The sequence below is a fragment of the Tripterygium wilfordii genome, chromosome 17, assembly GCF_013401445.1.
Source record: "Tripterygium wilfordii isolate XIE 37 chromosome 17, ASM1340144v1, whole genome shotgun sequence".
Taxonomy (NCBI): Eukaryota; Viridiplantae; Streptophyta; class Magnoliopsida; order Celastrales; family Celastraceae; genus Tripterygium; species Tripterygium wilfordii.
The window spans coordinates 4,756,372-4,776,668 of NC_052248.1; the positions used below are offsets into that span (position 1 = coordinate 4,756,372).

At 36.4% G+C, this 20,297-nt stretch overlaps 2 protein-coding genes across 2 annotated transcripts; both read right to left on the reverse strand.

Moving 5' to 3' along the window:
* Positions 1-1,417: 1,417 nt before the first annotated feature.
* Positions 1,418-5,749, reverse strand: LOC119981844 (serine carboxypeptidase 1-like). The gene is made up of 11 exons (XM_038824988.1): positions 5,702-5,749; positions 5,163-5,265; positions 4,579-4,665; positions 4,000-4,326; positions 3,608-3,715; positions 3,235-3,509; positions 2,874-3,125; positions 2,467-2,573; positions 2,288-2,380; positions 1,975-2,080; positions 1,418-1,564 (listed from the first exon to the last, which is right to left on the reverse strand). The coding sequence occupies exons 1-11, from the start codon at positions 5,747-5,749 to the stop codon at positions 1,418-1,420; spliced, it is 1,653 nt and encodes a 550-aa protein (XP_038680916.1).
* A 4,051-nt stretch (positions 5,750-9,800) lies between these two features.
* LOC119981845 (serine carboxypeptidase 1-like) lies at positions 9,801-14,323 on the reverse strand. Its single transcript, XM_038824989.1, has 11 exons — positions 14,276-14,323; positions 13,737-13,839; positions 13,153-13,239; positions 12,574-12,900; positions 12,182-12,289; positions 11,809-12,083; positions 11,447-11,698; positions 11,040-11,146; positions 10,861-10,953; positions 10,548-10,653; positions 9,801-9,947 (listed from the first exon to the last, which is right to left on the reverse strand). Exons 1-11 carry the CDS (start codon positions 14,321-14,323, stop codon positions 9,801-9,803), a joined length of 1,653 nt encoding a protein of 550 aa, XP_038680917.1.
* Positions 14,324-20,297: the final 5,974 nt, after the last annotated feature.

A 20,297-nucleotide genomic window follows, 5' to 3' on the forward strand; every position in this document is an offset into this window, starting at 1 on the left:
TGTATCTCTTGAACAAATTTATTTGTTTTGTCTACACTCTATAGTATACTTATTGGTTAGGAGATTCTTATGGTACTTTAATTAAATTTTGTTTAATAGCAGTCAAACCTGATGACAACAAAAATCACCAACCTCTGCTTACGAATTTTTATTTGTTTGTATCTTTTGAACATATCTTCCTGTGCTGTGTATGCTATATGTTCCTCCTGATTAGGAGATTCTTATGACTTCAAATTCTATTTAATAGTAGTCAAATCTGATGACAAGAAAGTTCATTAGAAAACAATTTATTATGAACCCATTATTACTGGTTTGGCTCCAAGTGCTTAAACAGCTGATAGAATCGTATGTCGTTTGATCCTGGAGCAGTTACAGGGCTTATGTTACGGCAAAGGAAGTTTCCCAAAGGGCTCTAAGTGGCTTATCCATCAAATTTCGCTAGCTCTTGGGAGGAACAAATTCAGCTGTTTTAACACATTTTAAGGTGATTTTATAATTTATATAATTATATGGAATGATGTTTTAAGCAGTTTCTAATTGAAGTTGTTTGAGCTACTTCAGGATGGTTTTTCCAGGATAATTATACGAGCTTTTCTCTACAACAATTGCCACTGTTTCAGTGCATTTGCAAACTTTTGTGATAATTTCTCATAATAATTGGTCTTTGACATTATTTTGACTCTGGAAGATAACCAAACAACGACATCTTCTATTTTAGTTCCCAGTCAAAACTTGCATATTCTCTCCAAAACATGCATATACTGGGACTCAATTAATTAAACGAGATTGTGAACCATAATCATTCAAATTAGTTTTTAAAAGATTGCACACACACACACACACACATATATATATATATATATATATATATATATTGTAGCATCTAGTCGCTGGAATATTCTTAAGGGTTTCTTTGAAATGCTTAATCTACTTTTTTGTCTCTCTTGCTGTAATTAGTGCTCAATGTGTTTTTTTTCATTATAGTTCAATTTTGGTGTTTTTTAGTAGTAAGGGTTTCATTCTCATTCCTAATTGCATAGCTAATTGTAGGGGGACAATTATCAGGCCTGGATAAAGGCCTCGGAGAGAAGAATGAGGGAGAACTTTTTTGAAGCATTTGGTGAGGTCATTGTAATGTCTGCTTTGGTTGGTGGCTTGGCTTATGCTTTGACCCTTTCACTGGGAAAATGTAACCTCTTAATGTGCTACCACATACATTCGAGGGGTCAGTAAGAAAGAACAATAATTACCCTTTTTGAGACATTGATCCAACTGTAAAATGCTGAGAGATAGACATTAGACAAGACGACTTTATTGAGTAGAAGCAAGTGAAAAAACATTCAGAAAATATGCTTTGAATATGAAATCAATGGGCCCGCTGCACGCGTGCATTTTTATTTGGGGAATATCAGTAGAGTCATGGTGCAAAAAGAGGGAGACCTCCTTCAAGGAATGATGAAAACATGATGAGTGCACGTTCCGGTTGATCTCTTGGAACCATGAGCCCTGCTCCTCTAACTGTAGCTAATGTCAACCCTTCATATGCAACCACATACCCTCCAACCTGTTGCCATGCAAAGTTTATAATATTTGATGTCACTAATCCAATGAAGAAGATACAAGGATAACACCTCTTCTAACTGTTGCTTTTATTTCTAAATTTAGTTTTTATTTTCCTTACTCAAAAAAGAGTAATCTCCATGAATACATTAGACCCAGTGGCTCTGAGTTAGATGATAGCATGGCTTCAATTTTTTGTAAAACTTCATACACTAGTCTTTGAACAAAAGGACATGTGACGTGTCTACCGATGCAAGGTTTTCTGTATCAATTCAAGTTGGCTCATATAAAAAACTATTGCTCGAATCAAATTTCATGGAGTTGATCTAACTTGTGGTAGTTATTGACATTTTGTGGGGAACACTATTCTGATGTGGAAAGAGGAAAACTGAGTCAGTGATATTATATTACTACCTCGTTATTGATGTTCCATGGATGCCAAGCAGTCTTGATAGGAAGATTGAGGCTGTCTATTGAATACCTGGATGATGTAATTGGCACAACAGCATCTAGATCTCCGCTGCAAAGGTAATGATTGTTAAAACATTTGTGGACTCATTTCTGAACTCATCCCTAATATTGTCAATAAATTACCTAATGATAATATTCTTCTTCATTTTATTTAGATTAGATGATATGTGTAGTGGCCAGAATATATTTAAGTCTTCAATGAAGACTAGGTCAAATTTCTCTAGGCCAAATTTGATTATGCTGAAATTCCTCATACCTGTAAATCCACACTCTCATGCCATCCGTCATGAGGTTCTTGATGATGGGTAGGATAGTTGTTGGGCTATCAATCCATTTCGTGATTTTTTCGCTGCTCAATCATACATTAGAATATATGTTAAGTCATATTCGTAGAATTATATCTCAAAACTGGGACATGCTCTGACTGGTGAGTACCTGCAGCCACTCCATGTTATCTTATTTGTATGGAGTGCCATTTGCACCTCTGGAGTGTTCAAATAAGACTCGACGTAGAAGTCTGAACAAGGATCATTATCATGGACCTATTTAAAAGAAATATCTTAGACTAATTGGACTTGTAGGTGTTAATAAAAAGCTATGAACGTCTAGCAGCTCAAGATTCTAGAATCAAAAACTTGCTGATGTTAGTATCGGTTGCTAAAAGGAAGACAAATTTTGGAAATGAGGCTTCAAAACCAATATTAATAACACATTATGTATGAAACTATGGGATATCAAAGGAAGCATGTAATTTTAATGCACCATGTGTTATGTATTTGAAGTGGTAAGATTGCAACTACTTTAAGAAAGTACTAAATGTATCGAAATCTTGGAACACTTACAGAACCGATTGAGCCTTTCTTCGATGAAGGTTTCAGGCAAAGTGGAGCATAGATATTGTAAATATCAATGTCTCCCTTCTCGTTTGAGGCCTTTTCTATATAGTACATACATTCCTTCGAATGTACTTCTTTCGCAAAATCACAATACTGGTGGATGGCTTCAATGGTTTGATCTGAGATCAATGCATGTGTCCACCAATGATCAAAGAGTCCCTTGCTGTCCGTATAATCATCAATCCATGCATTTCCAATCTGCATACATATCATCCTAGTTAGGACTGATAAGACAATAATTACTTTTGCCTTTCGTATGTAAATTTTAAGCAAAGAAGATGTCTATTCAAACTTTTTATGAACATACAGCAATGCCTTTGAGATTAATGACAGTTCGTTGTGTGTTTTTGTTGTTGAACAGAATGGTATACGCAAGCTGAGGCACATAATGACCAGCGTAGCTTTGTCCTGTTACGTAAAAATCTCGGGTTTTGTATTGTGGGAACCTTTCAAGCCAGTTGACAAGAAAGGTGTAGGCATCATCTGCGGTACTTTTATCTCCGGTGCTGTTATAATCAGATGGTGTATTTGAATAAGAAAAGCCTACACCTGCTGGTGATTCCAAGAATATTACATTTGCCACTGCCATTGATCACGCAAACAGTGAGTTTTGATTTTCTAATATTGTAGAAACAAATTACGAACACGGAGTTTATGCTAGATAAGAAAATTCTCCTTACCGTTGTTCCATGCATAGTCGTTGCGGAACAATGTTTTGCCGTCACTGTTTACTCTGAAGGGCCCTAGTTCAGTCATTGCTCCATATCCAAATGAAGAACATCCAGGTCCTGTTATCCCAGGTATCATCCATTGACAAAGCTATCAGATTATGAAACTCTACTTCCTTTCAACGTATGCATATATTAGTATTCCTGTTTAAAAGACTCAAAAAAGGCTCATGCCAATGGAGTTGGGAAATATGATGAAATATACAATGCTTTTACATGATAATGATGTTCACATCATGTAAAATATGATGAAATATAGTTGCTGAGAAAATTAAATTATGCATTTTGACATAACTGCATGATGAAAGGGACAATGATGATAGAATGTCATTAAAGCCTAATACCTCCATTTAACCACAAAACCAATGGCTTCGTCGAAGAGTTTTGTGGGGACTCAGCAAAGTAATAAAAAAGTGATCTGCCTGCTTGTGGATCTACTGTGACATAGCCTGCATACTGCTGAAAATCCACACCAATTGGTTGCCCAGGCAACGCATAAATCTTGTCCAATTGCATCAAGCCTTCTTGAGAGCCAATGTACACATTGGAGTAGTTTTTTGCGGCACGTAACTCTTGCCAAGGATGTGCAAGAGGAGGATATTCTGATCTTTTGGATTCCAGAAATTTGTATAGCGTGTCACGCTGGTTGGCTTCACAAAATATAAGAAAAGCTGCAAGGCAGGAATAACAGAGCAGCCATGTAGAGAGTTTAAGGGTTAGCTTCATCATCTTTTTGCCCTCTTATCATGGCATTGCGCTTCATAATTCTATTTATAACAACATAGTATGGCAATAACAAAGTTATTTGATTTGTCTTTTGGTTCTTCAAGGATTTTTTAAAGGCCAAGTAGTTCAGCAATGCGCTGGTGACAATCAACAATCAATAAGACATTAACCATCTGGCCAGGTATTAAAAAATGTACCTTGGTTTCCTAACAATGTAGTATTTGCCGGAGGTTTATTTCTTTGGAAGTATTTAATTACTTTTTCTTCTTTTGTATCTGCCGGACCTGATTACAAGAAAATCACTAGCTTATACTGATTAGAAACAAAACATTTTGAAAATTTTCTTAGGATTGTTCGACTGCGATCGATACTTAATGAATTGTAGTATGTGAAGCGGACAAAAGATGGCAGAACAATAACGCCCGAGGTTTTACGAGGAACCCTAAAACACAAGTTCTGGCTTCTGGGTAGCTTCTGGTTTATGAGGGACCAATTTTAACCGCAACTGTTGTTATATATATGTACCATAATAGTATTCCTTAGGTTTGGTGTAAACATTATGCTTCTTTAGGTCAATTTTGACTAGCAGATGTTGAAACGAGATGAATTTTTCTTGTATGCGAATGTGCATGTATACGTAATATCATCTTACTTCCTCCTCGAAACTTGTAGGCCATTGATGAATCTTACAGTTGTTGGGAGTTCAAGTAGCAAGCTATGAATTGGTTAGCAGTTTAGACGATGTGGGTGAAGAGTTTGAAACTCTATTTGCGCAAAATACCTTGGATTTGGCCATGGCATGTACAAGGAATTGTAGGGGGCTGGCTCATGTAACAAGGAAATACTCCTAGTTTGTTCAAACTCTCGATCTTAGCGTCATCCATCTTAAGTCCATAAATAACCGAGTTATTGCTCCATGGTTGCCATTAACAATACGATGTCCACAATAGTGCTTGAGCTTCGGACATTGGTGTGTTTTGAATAGATTTGTCTGGTTCAATTTATTTTGGACTCATAAAGAGGATTTTGGACTCATAAAGAGGATGGCCACAATGTCTATAGAACACCCGTTGAAGTTACTACTTGTGAAATTGGGCTGGCTATTCAATTTCTTTTGTAGCAAATGTCATATAAGTGTCACTTTGATAACTGTTGGACACAGAGGTCCATTTGAAAATATTTTTTTCCCACATAAGGACAAATTCCTTTTTTTTGGGTATGCCGTTGGCATTAATTTTAAAAACTAATAATTTCATATTTTCATATTTGCACTTGTTCTTTAATAGATATTAGATCTAAAAATACCTAAATTTAAGATACCTCCCCTCCATTTTCACCACTGCCATCGTCTGCCTCCACCAACGTCATCGTCTGCCTTCATCTCCACCGTTGCACCACCACCATCATCTTCGTCATCTTGTTTTATTCTTATTCGTCTTCATATTCTTAGATCTAAAATGTAATATGAGATCTGATATCGTAATTTGAGATGTAGCATTATACAATCAAATAATTTGACTTTTTTTTTAACCCTCTATGTTTTGAAACTATAAAATTATTGGGCAAATGTCACAGACACCCCTTGTGGTAAGGGTCATTTCTATATGCATCACTCATTTTGAATTCATAAGAATTGGACCCCATGTGCTTTCTATTTATGTCATGGATGGTCCTTCCGTCCAGTTGACCATCATTGACTAACGTTGGGTGAAAAAACAGTGTCATTTTAACTTATTAAAATTGGAAAAAAAAAACTCAAATAAAACATTATTTATTCAAAAACCCCAAGCTTCAAATCCAACAAAATCGCCTCTAAGCCACAAGTGCTTCTTTGCATTTCATTGAGCAATTAGCTATTATGGCCACATACAAAACCGATCATGGGTTTCCAAGTCAAGCAACTATCTCGAAGCAGCTTGATTTTTGCCTAGACTAGATATTGATATCACCGACGGATTCCCTGACGACCCCCAAAGTGACTTCAATGAAGAAGTAATTTTGAGTAAATAATATTTTATTTGGGTTTTTTTACCAATTTTATTAAATGAAAACTGTGTCGTTTTGTACTCCAACGTTAGTCAAAGGACGGAGGGACTTGACAACACAAAATCAAAGCATACGGGTTCTAATTCTTGCAAATTCAAAACGAGTGGGTGTACGTAGAAATAGCCCTAATTACAGGGGGTGTCCATGACATTTGGCCAAAATTATACAATCAAAATATTAGCATTATATGACGTAGATGGACTTTTTAATGTCTATGTTTTTGTTTGAAACAATAACATTACGCGAGCAAAACAGGTCAACTTCTGGTCTCCCTTTCCGATGGCCATTTTGGACAGAATCTGACTAGGCATTGTGCATCTCGGTGAGGGGAGTCTAATGGCCGGGGTGATATAGCGAACCATCGCCAAAATCATCTAGATTTGAGATATTTTCCATGAAATGATATATAGCGAGAGTAGGGATGTAATTGATATTTTCATGGGTACTCATGTGTCCATGCGTTTGTTGAGTGGACCTAGATGTTCAAAAGTCTTCTTGAAAGAACCGGCCTGAAATTTTTCAATAAAAAAAGGGTCAGTGGTTGGCTATCTTCACCCAGCCCAACAAACTAGTAAGCTGAGTCTGCAGTAATAAATGAAGTTATTGAACAAGCTTGAGATTTTTTTTAACTGGGTAAGCCCTAGTCTAATGGTTACTTTATGATCTCTGCGCTAGTTTTAAATTAGATCGGATTGTCACAACTCGCACTATGATGATAGGCGTTTTAGACCAGGTCGATACCCGTGCAAGTGGGTAAATGCTTAAAAAAAATATAATATAAAAGCTTGAGAATCCCATACGAGGATATATCTGATTATCTGTAATGAGTGGAGCCCAATCTATTTTAGGTTTCGTTTATTTATTAGTAAGTAGGGCTAGAACTTGGGCAAGCCCAGTTAGACTTGGCCTGTTCGCAAAGACAAGAAGATTGCCTATTAGAGGTTCCTTTTATTCTTCATATACATATTTTTGGCGAGTGAGGATTCGAGTGCAAATCGTACCTTATGGCGTGGATAACTCGAAAATCAGACTCTGATTTATTCTCTTGAGTCTTGACTTTTGTTTTTGAAATTTGAGAAGATTGAACGCTGAAAGAGAAAACCCTAGTCTCAATGATATCTTCTTGGTTGCGTCAAGCTACTGGAATGTTTGTCTGTTGTCATGTTCGTCTCTGGATGACCAAAGCTTTCTTATCAGGGTTAAGGTAGTACCTCAAGTTCCAAGCTCACGAGGTGCAAAACAAACCGGGTATGAATTCCACAAGTTAATTATTAAGGGGTTTCAATTGATAAGTTCATTGTTAGTGTCTGTTTTGGTTGGTAGTTTGGAAACCTATGCTCTGCTCTTTTAACCCATTCGAGAGTCGCTACATACTCCAATCAGTTACGAAGAAAAGATGTTGCTATTTTAAAATAGTGATTAAATGCAAATATACTGACAACTGAAAAGGCTTAAGTGGAGTAGAAGAATTAAGTGAGAAAAAACATTCAGAAAATCCATTATGAACACAACTTTATTGGCAAAAGGATCATCATTTATGCAGAGAAATTCATTCAGCTAACTGTATATAGCCTACTACCCTGTTTGGCTTCACAATTCGACCCTTTCTTAGCATTGTGCTTTCCAAGTCCATGTGTAATAGCAGACGACAAAAAGGTAAACTCTATAGCCTTTCACCGTGATTGGCTTCACTATATGCAAGTAAAGACATAAGGGAGGAATAGTAGAGCACCCATATAGACACTAGGCTTAGCTTCATCATCTTGCTGGCCAACTTAGCATGGCATTGTGCTTCATAATTCTCTATATAACAACGGTGGACGGCGATAACAAGGTGATCATTTACTTTTTCTTTTGTTTCTTCAGGGATTTTGGAAGGACAAGTAATTCAGCAATGCACCTGTGACAATCTATGAAACTTACAGTCGAACCGGCCAGGTATTATAAATATGTAATTTGGTTTCATAGAAAGGTAATAGTTGAGATATGGTCTTGCTTTGGAAATATTTTTTTATTATTTGTATCTCTTGAACAAATTTATTTGTTTTGTCTACACTCTATAGTATACTTATTGATTAGGAGATTCTTATGGAACTTTAATTAAATTTTGTTTAATAGCAGTCAAATCTGATGACAACAAAAATCACCAACCTCTGCTTACGAATTTTTATTTGTTTGTATCTTTTGAACATATCTTCCTGTGTTGTGTATGCTATATGTTCCTCCGGATTAGGAGATTCTTATGACTTCAAATTCTATTTAATAGTAGTCAAATCTGATGACAAGAAAGTTCATTAGAAAACAATTTTTTATGAACCCATTATTACTGGCTTGGCTCCAACTGCTTAAACAGCTCGTAGAATGGTATGTCGTTTAATCCTGGAGTAGTTACAGGGCTCACGTTACGGCAAAGGAAATTTCACTAGCTCTTGGGGGCACAAATTCAGCTGTTTTAACACATTTTAAGGTGATTTTATAATTTATATAATTATATGGAATGATGTTTTAAGCAGTTTCTAATTTAAGTTGTTTGAGCTACTTCAAGATGGTTTTTCCAGGATAATTATACGAGCTTTTCTCCAAAACAATTGCCACTGTTTCAGTGCATTTGCAAACTTTTGTGATAATTTCTCATAATATTTGGTCTTTGACATTATTTTGACTCTGGAAGATAACCAAACAACGACATCTTCTATTTTAGTTCCCAGTCAAAACTTGCATATTCTCTCCAAAACATGCATATACTGGGACTCAATTAATTAAACGAGATTGTGAACCATAATCATTCAAATTAGTTTTTAAAAGATTGCACACATATATATATATATATTGTAGCATCTAGTCGCTGGAATATTCTCAAGGGTTTCTTTGAAATGCTTAATCTACTTTTTTGTCTCTCTTGCTGTAATTAGTGCTCAATGTGCTTTTTTTTCATTATAGTTCAATATTGGTGTTTTTTAATAGTAAGGGTTTCATTCTCATTCCTAATTGCATAGCTAATTGTAGGGGGACAATTATCAGGCCTGGATAAAGGCCTTGGAGAGAAGAATGAGGGAGAACTTTTTTGAAGCATTTGGTGAGGTCATTGTAATGTCTGCTTTGGTTGGTGGCTTGGCTTATGCTTTGCTCCTTTCACTGGGAAAATGTAACCTCTTAATGTGCTACCACATACATTCGGGGGTTCAGTAAGAAAGAACAAAAATGACCCCTTTTGAGACATTGATCCAACTGTAAAATGCTGAGAGATAGACATTAGACAAGACGACTTTATTGAGTAGCAGCAAGTGAAAAAACATTCAGAAAATATGCTTTGAATATGAAATCAATGGGCCCGCTGCACGCGTGCATTTTTATTTGGGGAATATCAGTAGAGTCATGGTGCAAAAGGAGGGAGACTTCCTTCAAGGAATGATGAAAACATGGTGAGTGCACGTTCCGGTTGATCTCTTGGAACCATGTGCCCTGCTCCTCTAACTGTAGCTAATGTCAACCCTTCATATGCAACTACATACCCTCCAACCTGTTGCCATGCAAATTTTATAATATTTGATGTCACTAATCAAATGGAGAAGATACAAGGATAACACCTCTTCGAAGTGTTGCTTTTATTTCTAAATTTAGTTTTTATTTTCCTTACTCAAAAAAAATAAAATAAAAAATTTGTTGTGCTGCTGTGAGAAATAATTTGACTTTATAAAGCTTATGAATTCACATGCCTTTGGCTAAGCCGTCATACTTGTTTTCTTTTCGTTCCAATTTTTAGAACATGGTTTTGCTCGTCTCAGTTGCATATGCTTTGCAGAGAATGCACTGTAAAAGAGTTCCAATGCTGGAATCTTAATCTCCATGAATACATTAGACCCAGTGGCTCTGAGTTAGATGATAGCATGGCTTCAATTTTTTGTAAAACTTCATACACTAGTCTTTGAACAAAAGGACATGTGACGTGTCTACCGATGCAAGGTTTTCTGTATCAATTCAAGTTGGCTCATATAAAAAACTATTGCTCGAATCAAATTTCATGGAGTTGATCTAACTTGTGGTAGTTATTGACATTTTGTGGGGAACACTATTCTGATGTGGAAAGAGGAAAACTGAGTCAGTGATATTATATTACTACCTCGTTATTGATGTTCCATGGATGCCAAGCAGTCTTGATAGGAAGATTGAGGCTGTCTATTGAATACCTGGATGATGTAATTGGCACAACAGCATCTAGATCTCCGCTGCAAAGGTAATGATTGTTAAAACATTTATGGACTCATTTCTGAACTCATCCCTAATATTGTCAATAAATTACCTAATGATAACATTCTTCTTCATTTTATTTAGATTAGATGATATGTGTACTCGCCAGAATATATTTAAGTCTTCAATGAAGACTAGGTCAAATTTCTCTAGGCCAAATTTGATTATGCTGAAATTTCTCATACCTGTAAATCCACACTCTCATGCCATTCGTCATGAGGTTCTTGATGATGGGTAGGATAGTTGTTGGGCTATCAATCCATTTCGTGATTTTTTCGCTGCTCAATCATACATTAGAATATATGTTAAGTCATATTCGTAGAATTATATCTCAAAACTGGGACATGCTCTGACTGGTGAGTACCTGCAGCCACTCCATGTTATCTTATTTGTATGGAGTGCCATTTGCACCTCTGGAGTGTTCAAATAAGACTCGACGTAGAAGTCTGAACAAGGATCATTATCATGGACCTATTTAAAAGAAATATCTTAGACTAATTGGACTTGTAGGTGTTAATAAAAAGCTATGAACGTCTAGCAGCTCAAGATTCTAGAATCAAAAACTTGCTGATGTTAGTATCGATTGCTAAAAGGAAGACAAATTTTGGAAATGAGGCTTCAAAACCAATATTAATAACACATTATGTATGAAACTATGGGATATCAAAGGAAGCATGTAATTTTAATGCACCATGTGTTATGTATTTGAAGTGGTAAGATTGCAACTACTTTAAGAAAGTACTAAATGTATCGAAATCTTGGAACACTTACAGAACCGATTGAGCCTTTCTTCGATGAAGGTTTCAGGCAAAGTGGAGCATAGATATTGTAAATATCAATGTCTCCCTTCTCGTTTGAGGCCTTTTCTGTATAGTACATACATTCCTTCGAATGTACTTCTTTCGCAAAATCACAATACTGGTGGATGGCTTCAATGGTTTGATCTGAGATCAATGCATGTGTCCACCAATGATCAAAGAGTCCCTTTCTGTCCGTATAATCATCAATCCATGCATTTCCAATCTGCATACATATCATCCTAGTTAGGACTGATAAGACAATAATTACTTTTGCCTTTCGTATGTAAATTTTTAAGCAAAGAAGATATCTATTCAAACTTTTTATGAACATACAGCAATGCCTTTGAGATTAATGACAGTTCGTTGTGTGTTTTTGTTGTTGAACAGAATGGTATACGCAAGCTGAGGCACATAATGACCAGCGTAGCTTTGTCCTGTTACGTAAAAATCTCGGGTTTTGTATTGTGGGAACCTTTCAAGCCAGTTGACAAGAAAGGTGTAGGCATCATCTGCGGTACTTTTATCTCCGGTGCTGTTATAATCAGATGGTGTATTTGAATAAGAAAAGCCTACCCCTGCTGGTGATTCCAAGAATATTACATTTGCCACTACCATTGATCACGCAAACAGTGAGTTTTGATTTTCTAATATTGTAGAAACAAATTACGAACACGGAGTTTATGCTAGATAAGAAAATTCTCCTTACCGTTGTTCCATGCATAGTCGTTGCGGAACAATGTTTTGCCGTCACTGTTTACTCTGAAGGGCCCTAGTTCAGTCATTGCTCCATATCCAAATGAAGAACATCCAGGTCCTGTTATCCCAGGTATCATCCATTGACAAAGCTATCAGATTATGAAACTCTACTTCCTTTCAACGTATGCATATATTAGTATTCCTGTTTAAAAGACTCAAAAAAGGCTCATGCCAATGGAGTTGGGAAATATGATGAAATATACAATGCTTTTACATGATAATGATGTTCACATCATGTAAAATATGATGAAATATAGTTGCTGAGAAAATTAAATTATGCATTTTGACATAACTGCATGATGAAAGGGACAATGATGATAGAATGTCATTAAAGCCTAATACCTCCATTTAACCACAAAACCAATGGCTTCGTCGAAGAGTTTTGTGGGGACTCAGCAAAGTAATAAAAAAGTGATCTGCCTGCTTGTGGATCTACTGTGACATAGCCTGCATACTGCTGAAAATCCACACCAATTGGTTGCCCAGGCAACGCATAAATCTTGTCCAATTGCATCAAGCCTTCTTGAGAGCCAATGTACACATTGGAGTAGTTTTTTGCGGCACGTAACTCTTGCCAAGGATGTGCAAGAGGAGGATATTCTGATCTTTTGGATTCCAGAAATTTGTATAGCGTGTCACGCTGGTTGGCTTCACAAAATATAAGAAAAGCTGCAAGGCAGGAATAACAGAGCAGCCATGTAGAGAGTTTAAGGGTTAGCTTCATCATCTTTTTGCCCTCTTATCATGGCATTGCGCTTCATAATTCTATTTATAACAACATAGTATGGCAATAACAAAGTTATTTGATTTGTCTTTTGGTTCTTCAAGGATTTTTTAAAGGCCAAGTAGTTCAGCAATGCGCTGGTGACAATCAACAATCAATAAGACATTAACCATCTGGCCAGGTATTAAAAAATGTACCTTGGTTTCCTAACAATGTAGTATTTGCCGGAGGTTTATTTCTTTGGAAGTATTTAATTACTTTTTCTTCTTTTGTATCTGCCGGACCTGATTACAAGAAAATCACTAGCTTATACTGATTAGAAACAAAACATTTTGAAAATTTTCTTAGGATTGTTCGACTGCGATCGATACTTAATGAATTGTAGTATGTGAAGCGGACAAAAGATGGCAGAACAATAACGCCCGAGGTTTTACGAGGAACCCTAAAACACAAGTTCTGGCTTCTGGGTAGCTTCTGGTTTATGAGGGACCAATTTTAACCGCAACTGTTGTTATATATATGTACCATAATAGTATTCCTTAGGTTTGGTGTAAACATTATGCTTCTTTAGGTCAATTTTGACTAGCAGATGTTGAAACGAGATGAATTTTTCTTGTATGCGAATGTGCATGTATACGTAATATCATCTTACTTCCTCCTCGAAACTTGTAGGCCATTGATGAATCTTACAGTTGTTGGGAGTTCAAGTAGCAAGCTATGAATTGGTTAGCAGTTTAGACGATGTGGGTGAAGAGTTTGAAACTCTATTTGCGCAAAATACCTTGGATTTGGCCATGGCATGTACAAGGAATTGTAGGGGGCTGGCTCATGTAACAAGGAAATACTCCTAGTTTGTTCAAACTCTCGATCTTAGCGTCATCCATCTTAAGTCCATAAATAACCGAGTTATTGCTCCATGGTTGCCATTAACAATACGATGTCCACAATAGTGCTTGAGCTTCGGACATTGGTGTGTTTTGAATAGATTTGTCTGGTTCAATTTATTTTGGACTCATAAAGAGGATTTTGGACTCATAAAGAGGATGGCCACAATGTCTATAGAACACCCGTTGAAGTTACTACTTGTGAAATTGGGCTGGCTATTCAATTTCTTTTGTAGCAAATGTCATATAAGTGTCACTTTGATAACTGTTGGACACAGAGGTCCATTTGAAAATATTTTTTTCCCACATAAGGACAAATTCCTTTTTTTTGGGTATGCCGTTGGCATTAATTTTAAAAACTAATAATTTCATATTTTCATATTTGCACTTGTTCTTTAATAGATATTAGATCTAAAAATACCTAAATTTAAGATACCTCCCCTCCATTTTCACCACTGCCATCGTCTGCCTCCACCAACGTCATCGTCTGCCTTCATCTCCACCGTTGCACCACCACCATCATCTTCGTCATCTTGTTTTATTCTTATTCGTCTTCATATTCTTAGATCTAAAATGTAATATGAGATCTGATATCGTAATTTGAGATGTAGCATTATACAATCAAATAATTTGACTTTTTTTTAACCCTCTATGTTTTGAAACTATAAAATTATTGGGCAAATGTCACAGACACCCCTTGTGGTAAGGGTCATTTCTATATGCATCACTCATTTTGAATTCGTAAGAATTGGACCCCATGTGCTTTCTATTTATGTCATGGATGGTCCTTCCGTCCAGTTGACCATCATTGACTAACGTTGGGTGATAAAACGGTGTCATTTTAACTTATTAAAATTGGAAAAAAAAAAACTCAAATAAAACATTATTTATTCAAAAACCCCAAGCTTCAAATCCAACAAAATCGCCTCTAAGCCACAAGTGCTTCTTTGCATTTCATTGAGCAATTAGCTATTATGGCCACATACAAAACCGATCATGGGTTTCCAAGTCAAGCAACTATCTCGAAGCAGCTTGATTTTTGCCTGGACTCGATATTGATATCACCGACGGATTCCCTGACGACCCCCAAAGTGACTTCAATGAAGAAGTAATTTTGAGTAAATAATATTTTATTTGGGTTTTTTTACCAATTTTATTAAATGAAAACTGTGTCGTTTTGTACTCCAACGTTAGTCAAAGGACGGAGGGACTTGACAACACAAAATCAAAGCATACGGGTTCTAATTCTTGCAAATTCAAAACGAGTGGGTGTACGTAGAAATAGCCCTAATTACAGGGGGTGTCCATGACATTTGGCCAAAATTATACAACCAAAATATTAGCATTATATGACGTAGATGGACTTTTTAATGTCTATGTTTTTGTTTGAAACAATAACATTACGCGAGCAAAACAGGTCAACTTCTGGTCTCCCTTTTCGATGGCCATTTTGGACAGAATCTGACTGGGCATTGTGCATCTCGGTGAGGGGAGTCTAATGGCCGTGGTGATGTAGCGAACCATCGCCGAAATCATCTAGATTTGAGATATTTTCCATGAAATGATATATAGCGAGAGTAGGGATGTAATTGATATTTTCATGGGTACTGATGTATCCATGCGTTTGTTGAGTGGACCTAGATGTTCAAAAGTCTTCTTGAAAGAACCGGCCTGAAATTTTTCAATAAAAAAAGGGTCAGTGGTTGGCTATCTTTACCCAGCCCAACAAACTAGTATGCTGAGTCTGCAGTAATAAATGAAGTTATTGAACAAGCTTGAGATTTTTTTTAACTGGGTAAGCCCTAGTCTAATGGTTACTTTATGATCTCTGCGCTAGTTTTAAATTAGATCGGATTGTCACAGCTCGCACTATGATGATAAGCGTTTTAGACCAGGTCGATACCCGTGCAAGTGGGTAAATGCTTAAAAAAAATATAATATAAAAGCTTGAGAATCCCGTACGAGGATATATCTGATTATCTGTAATGAGTGGAGCCCAATCTATTTTAGGTTTTGTTTATTTATTAGTAAGTAGGGCTAGAACTTGGACAAGCCCAGTTAGACTTGGCCTGTTCGCAAAGACAAGAAGATTGCCTATTAGAGGGTCCTTTTATTCTTCATATACATATTTTTGGCGAGTGAGGATTCGAGTGCAAATCGTACCTTATGGCGTGGATAACTCGAAAATCAGACTCTGATTTATTCTCTTGAGTCTTGACTTTTGTTTTTGAAATTTGAGAAGATTGAACGCTGAAAGAGAAAATCCTAGTCTCAATGATATCTTCTTGGTTGCGTCAAGCTATTGGAATGTTTGTCTGTTGCCATGTTCGTCTCTGGATGACCAAAGCTTTCTTATCAGGGTTAAGGTAGTACCTCAAGTTCCAAGCTCACGAGGTGCAAAACAAACCGGGTATGAATTCCACAAGTTAATTATTAAGGGGTTTCAATTGATAAGTTCATTGTTAGTGTCTGTTTTGGTTGGTAGTTTGGAAACCTATGCTCTGCTCTTTTAACCCATTCGAGAGCCGCTACATACTCCAATCAGTTACGAAGAAAAGATGTTGCTATTATAAAATAGTGATTAAATGCAAATATATTGACAACTGAAAAGGCTTAAGTGGAGTATAAGAATTAAGTGAGAAAAAACATTCAGAAAATCCATTATGAACACAGCTTTATTGGCAAAAGGATCATCATTTATGCAGAGAAATTCATTCAGCTAACTGTATATAGCCTACCACCCTGTTTGGCTTCACAATTCGACCCTTTCTTAGCATTGTGCTTTGCAAGTCCATGTGTAACAGCAGACGACAAAAAGGTAAACTCTATAGCCTTTCACCGTGATTGGCTTCACTATATGCAAGTAAAGACATAAGGGAGGAATAGTAGAGCACCCATATAGATAGTAGGCTTAGCTTCATCATCTTGCTGGCCAACTTAGCATGGCATTGTGCTTCATAATTCTCTATATAACAACGGTGGACGGCGATAACAAGGTGATCATTTACTTTTTCTTTTGTTTCTTCAGGGATTTTGGAAGGACAAGTAATTCAGCAATGCACCTGTGACAATCTATGAAACTTACAGTCGAACCGGCCAGCTATTATAAATATGTAATTTGGTTTCATAGAAAGGTAATAGTTGGGATATGGTCTTGCTTTGGAAATATTTTTTTATTATTTGTATCTCTTGAACAAATTTATTTGTTTTGTCTACACTCTATAGTATACTTATTGATTAGGAGATTCTTATGGAACTTTAATTAAATTTTGTTTAATAGCAGTCAAATCTGATGACAACAAAAATCACCAACCTCTGCTTACGAATTTTTATTTGTTTGTATCTTTTGAACATATCTTCCTGTGTTGTGTATGCTATATGTTCCTCCTGATTAGGAGATTCTTATGACTTCAAATTCTATTTAATAGTAGTCAAATCTGATGACAAGAAAGTTCATTAGAAAACAATTTTTTATGAACCCACTATTACTGGCTTGGCTCCAACTGCTTAAACAGCTCATAGAATGGTATGTCGTTTAATCCTGGAGTAGTTACAGGGCTCACGTTACGGCAAAGGAAATTTCCCCAGGGGCTCCAAGTGGCTTATCCATCAAATTTCACTAGCTCTTGGGGGGCACAAATTCAGCCGTTTTAACACATTTTAAGGTGATTTTATAATTTATATAATTATAAGGAATAATTTTTTAAGCAGTTTCTAATTTAAGTTGTTTGAGCTACTTCAAGATGGTTTTTCCAGGATAATTATACGAGCTTTTCTCCAAAACAATTGCCACTGTTTCAGTACATTTGCAAACTTTTGTGATAATTTCTCATAATATTTGGTCTTTGACATTATTTTACTCTGGAAGATAACCAAACAACGACATCTTCTATTTTAGTTCCCAGTCAAAACTTGCATATTCTCTCCAAAACATGCATATACTGGGACTCAATTAATTAAACGAGATTGTGAACCATAATCATTCAAATTAGTTTTTAAAAGATTGCACATATATATATATATATATATATATATATATATATATATATATATTTTGTAGCATCTAGTCGCTGGAATATTCTCAAGGGTTTCTTTGAAATGCTTAATCTACTTTTTTGTCTCTCTTGCTGTAATTAGTACTCAATGTGCTTTTTTTTCATTATAGTTCAATATTGGTGTTTTTTAATAGTAAGGGTTTCATTCTCATTCCTAATTGCATAGCTAATTGTAGGGGGACAATTATCAGGCCTGGATAAAGGCCTTGGAGAGAAGAATGAGGGAGAACTTTTTTGAAGCATTTGGTGAGGTCATTGTAATGTCTGCTTTGGTTGGTGGCTTGGCTTATGCTTTGCTCCTTTCACTGGGAAAATGTAACCTCTTAATGTGCTACCACATACATTCGGGGGGTCAGTAAGAAAGAACAAAAATGACCCCTTTTGAGACATTGATCCAACTGTAAAATGCTGAGAGATAGACATTAGACAAGACGACTTTATTGAGTAGCAGCAAGTGAAAAAACATTCAGAAAATATGCTTTGAATATGAAATCAATGGGCCCGCTGCACGCGTGCATTTTTATTTGGGGAATATCAGTAGAGTCATGGTGCAAAAGGAGGGAGACTTCCTTCAAGGAATGATGAAAACATGGTGAGTGCACGTTCCGGTTGATCTCTTGGAACCACGTGCCCTGCTCCTCTAACTGTAGCTAATGTCACGGGATCACAAGGCCATTCCCGGCTTGGCCAATGTTTGTGCAAGAAAATAAAGGGGCAAGGGATCACAAGGCCATTCCCGGCCTGGCCAATGTTTGTGCAAGAAAATAAAGGGGCACGGGATCACAAGGCCATTCCCGGCCTGGCCAATATTTGTGCAAGAAAATAAAGGGGCACGGGATCAGAAGGCCATTCCCGGCTTGGCCAATGTTTGTTTGAATTTTATGTAAGAAAATATCCATGAGTGTATGAATGTATGAAGAGAAATTGTATTTTATTTTTTCTCATTTTGAAAATTCGACTTAGGTTAATTGTCGTCAGCACCATCACCCCTATCATCCTGCCATTATCCCTCATGAGAAGACTGCGTCTTTTGATTCTTCCATCCTGTCTTCAATCTGCCATGTTACCCTTATTCTTGTATCTTTCATTCTCTCTCTGTCTGATCTTCCCGTCGATTTATTGCTTACATCTGATTTCCATCAAATCCGACATACCTTTAATCCTAAACAAAATCTCCCTGGCCTCCACTAATGCCTTTTAACGCCATTTAATTTTTTTAGCTCTCTTAGAGTTAAGAACACCATAATCTCTCCGGCTCCATCATGCTTTCTAGCGCCATTTAATTTCCTTTAGCTCCTTTACAGCCAAGAACACCAAAATCTCTCCGGCTCCCCCATGCCTTTTAGCGCCATTTAATTTCTTTCAGCTCCTTCACAGCCAAGAACACCAAAATCTTTCAAGTCCCTGTTAAGAACTAAGTTGGATGTGGTAGATGCTAATGTTTTTCCTTTTAGATTTGTTGTGACTGAAGTATTATTTGCTAAAAAAGTTGAACAATTTGTTGGTGATGAACATTGTCATTCCCTTAATATGGCTTTCATGGTGAGACTTTATCACTTTTTATGGCATTGAGTTATTACACTCTAGTATAATAGTGTAATAATGATAGAGTCATTTCATTTTGGTGTTGATATTATATGAGTTATTACATTATCAATCACTAAATTTATGTATTTATCTAACAAATGTCTGTTTCAATATTGTTTTGTAGTGAAGAGACGGGTTTTCAATCAAGAGGAGGTCAATAACGAAGGATGCGAATGGTGATTATAAATAACGAAGGATGCGAAAGGACAAGAACCTTAAAATATGGGAATAATACACGGTGTCGGTGGCTTGTTCCTCCTCCATTCACCACACAAATGGTTTGACCATTTTTAAGTTGAAAACTTAACAACGGGTTCAATAATGTTCGTCGCATTTAATTTGTTTTCCTTTGTGCAAAAGGGTATCCGAGGCCAGCAAAAAGTTAAACACAGAAAGAATAACTGAATAAGAGAGGACCAGGTGGTTTTGCAAGGGATAGGGACTACAATTATTGTAGGTACAACTACTTCTAAAATCTTTTCCAAAATAAGTTATGATTTTTTTTTTGTATTATTGAGTATTTTGGTCATCATAAAGCTAAAATATAATTGATTTTAAAAAAAAAATAATACTAATTTTTTTTAAGATTAAATCCATCCAATTGTCCAAGTGATTAGTACATCCCGAGCCACAAGGACGACCCTGCAACTCCCATGAATCAATTGAGACTTGAGTCGAGACCCAATGCGAGAAGGTAATGCAAAGTGGCAATCGCACACGTTGGGTTGAGAAATGACACATCTTATAAATTGCGATAAAAAAACACCCATGAGACTCTCATGACCTCCTATTTGTCCTAATGTTTATTGAGATCAA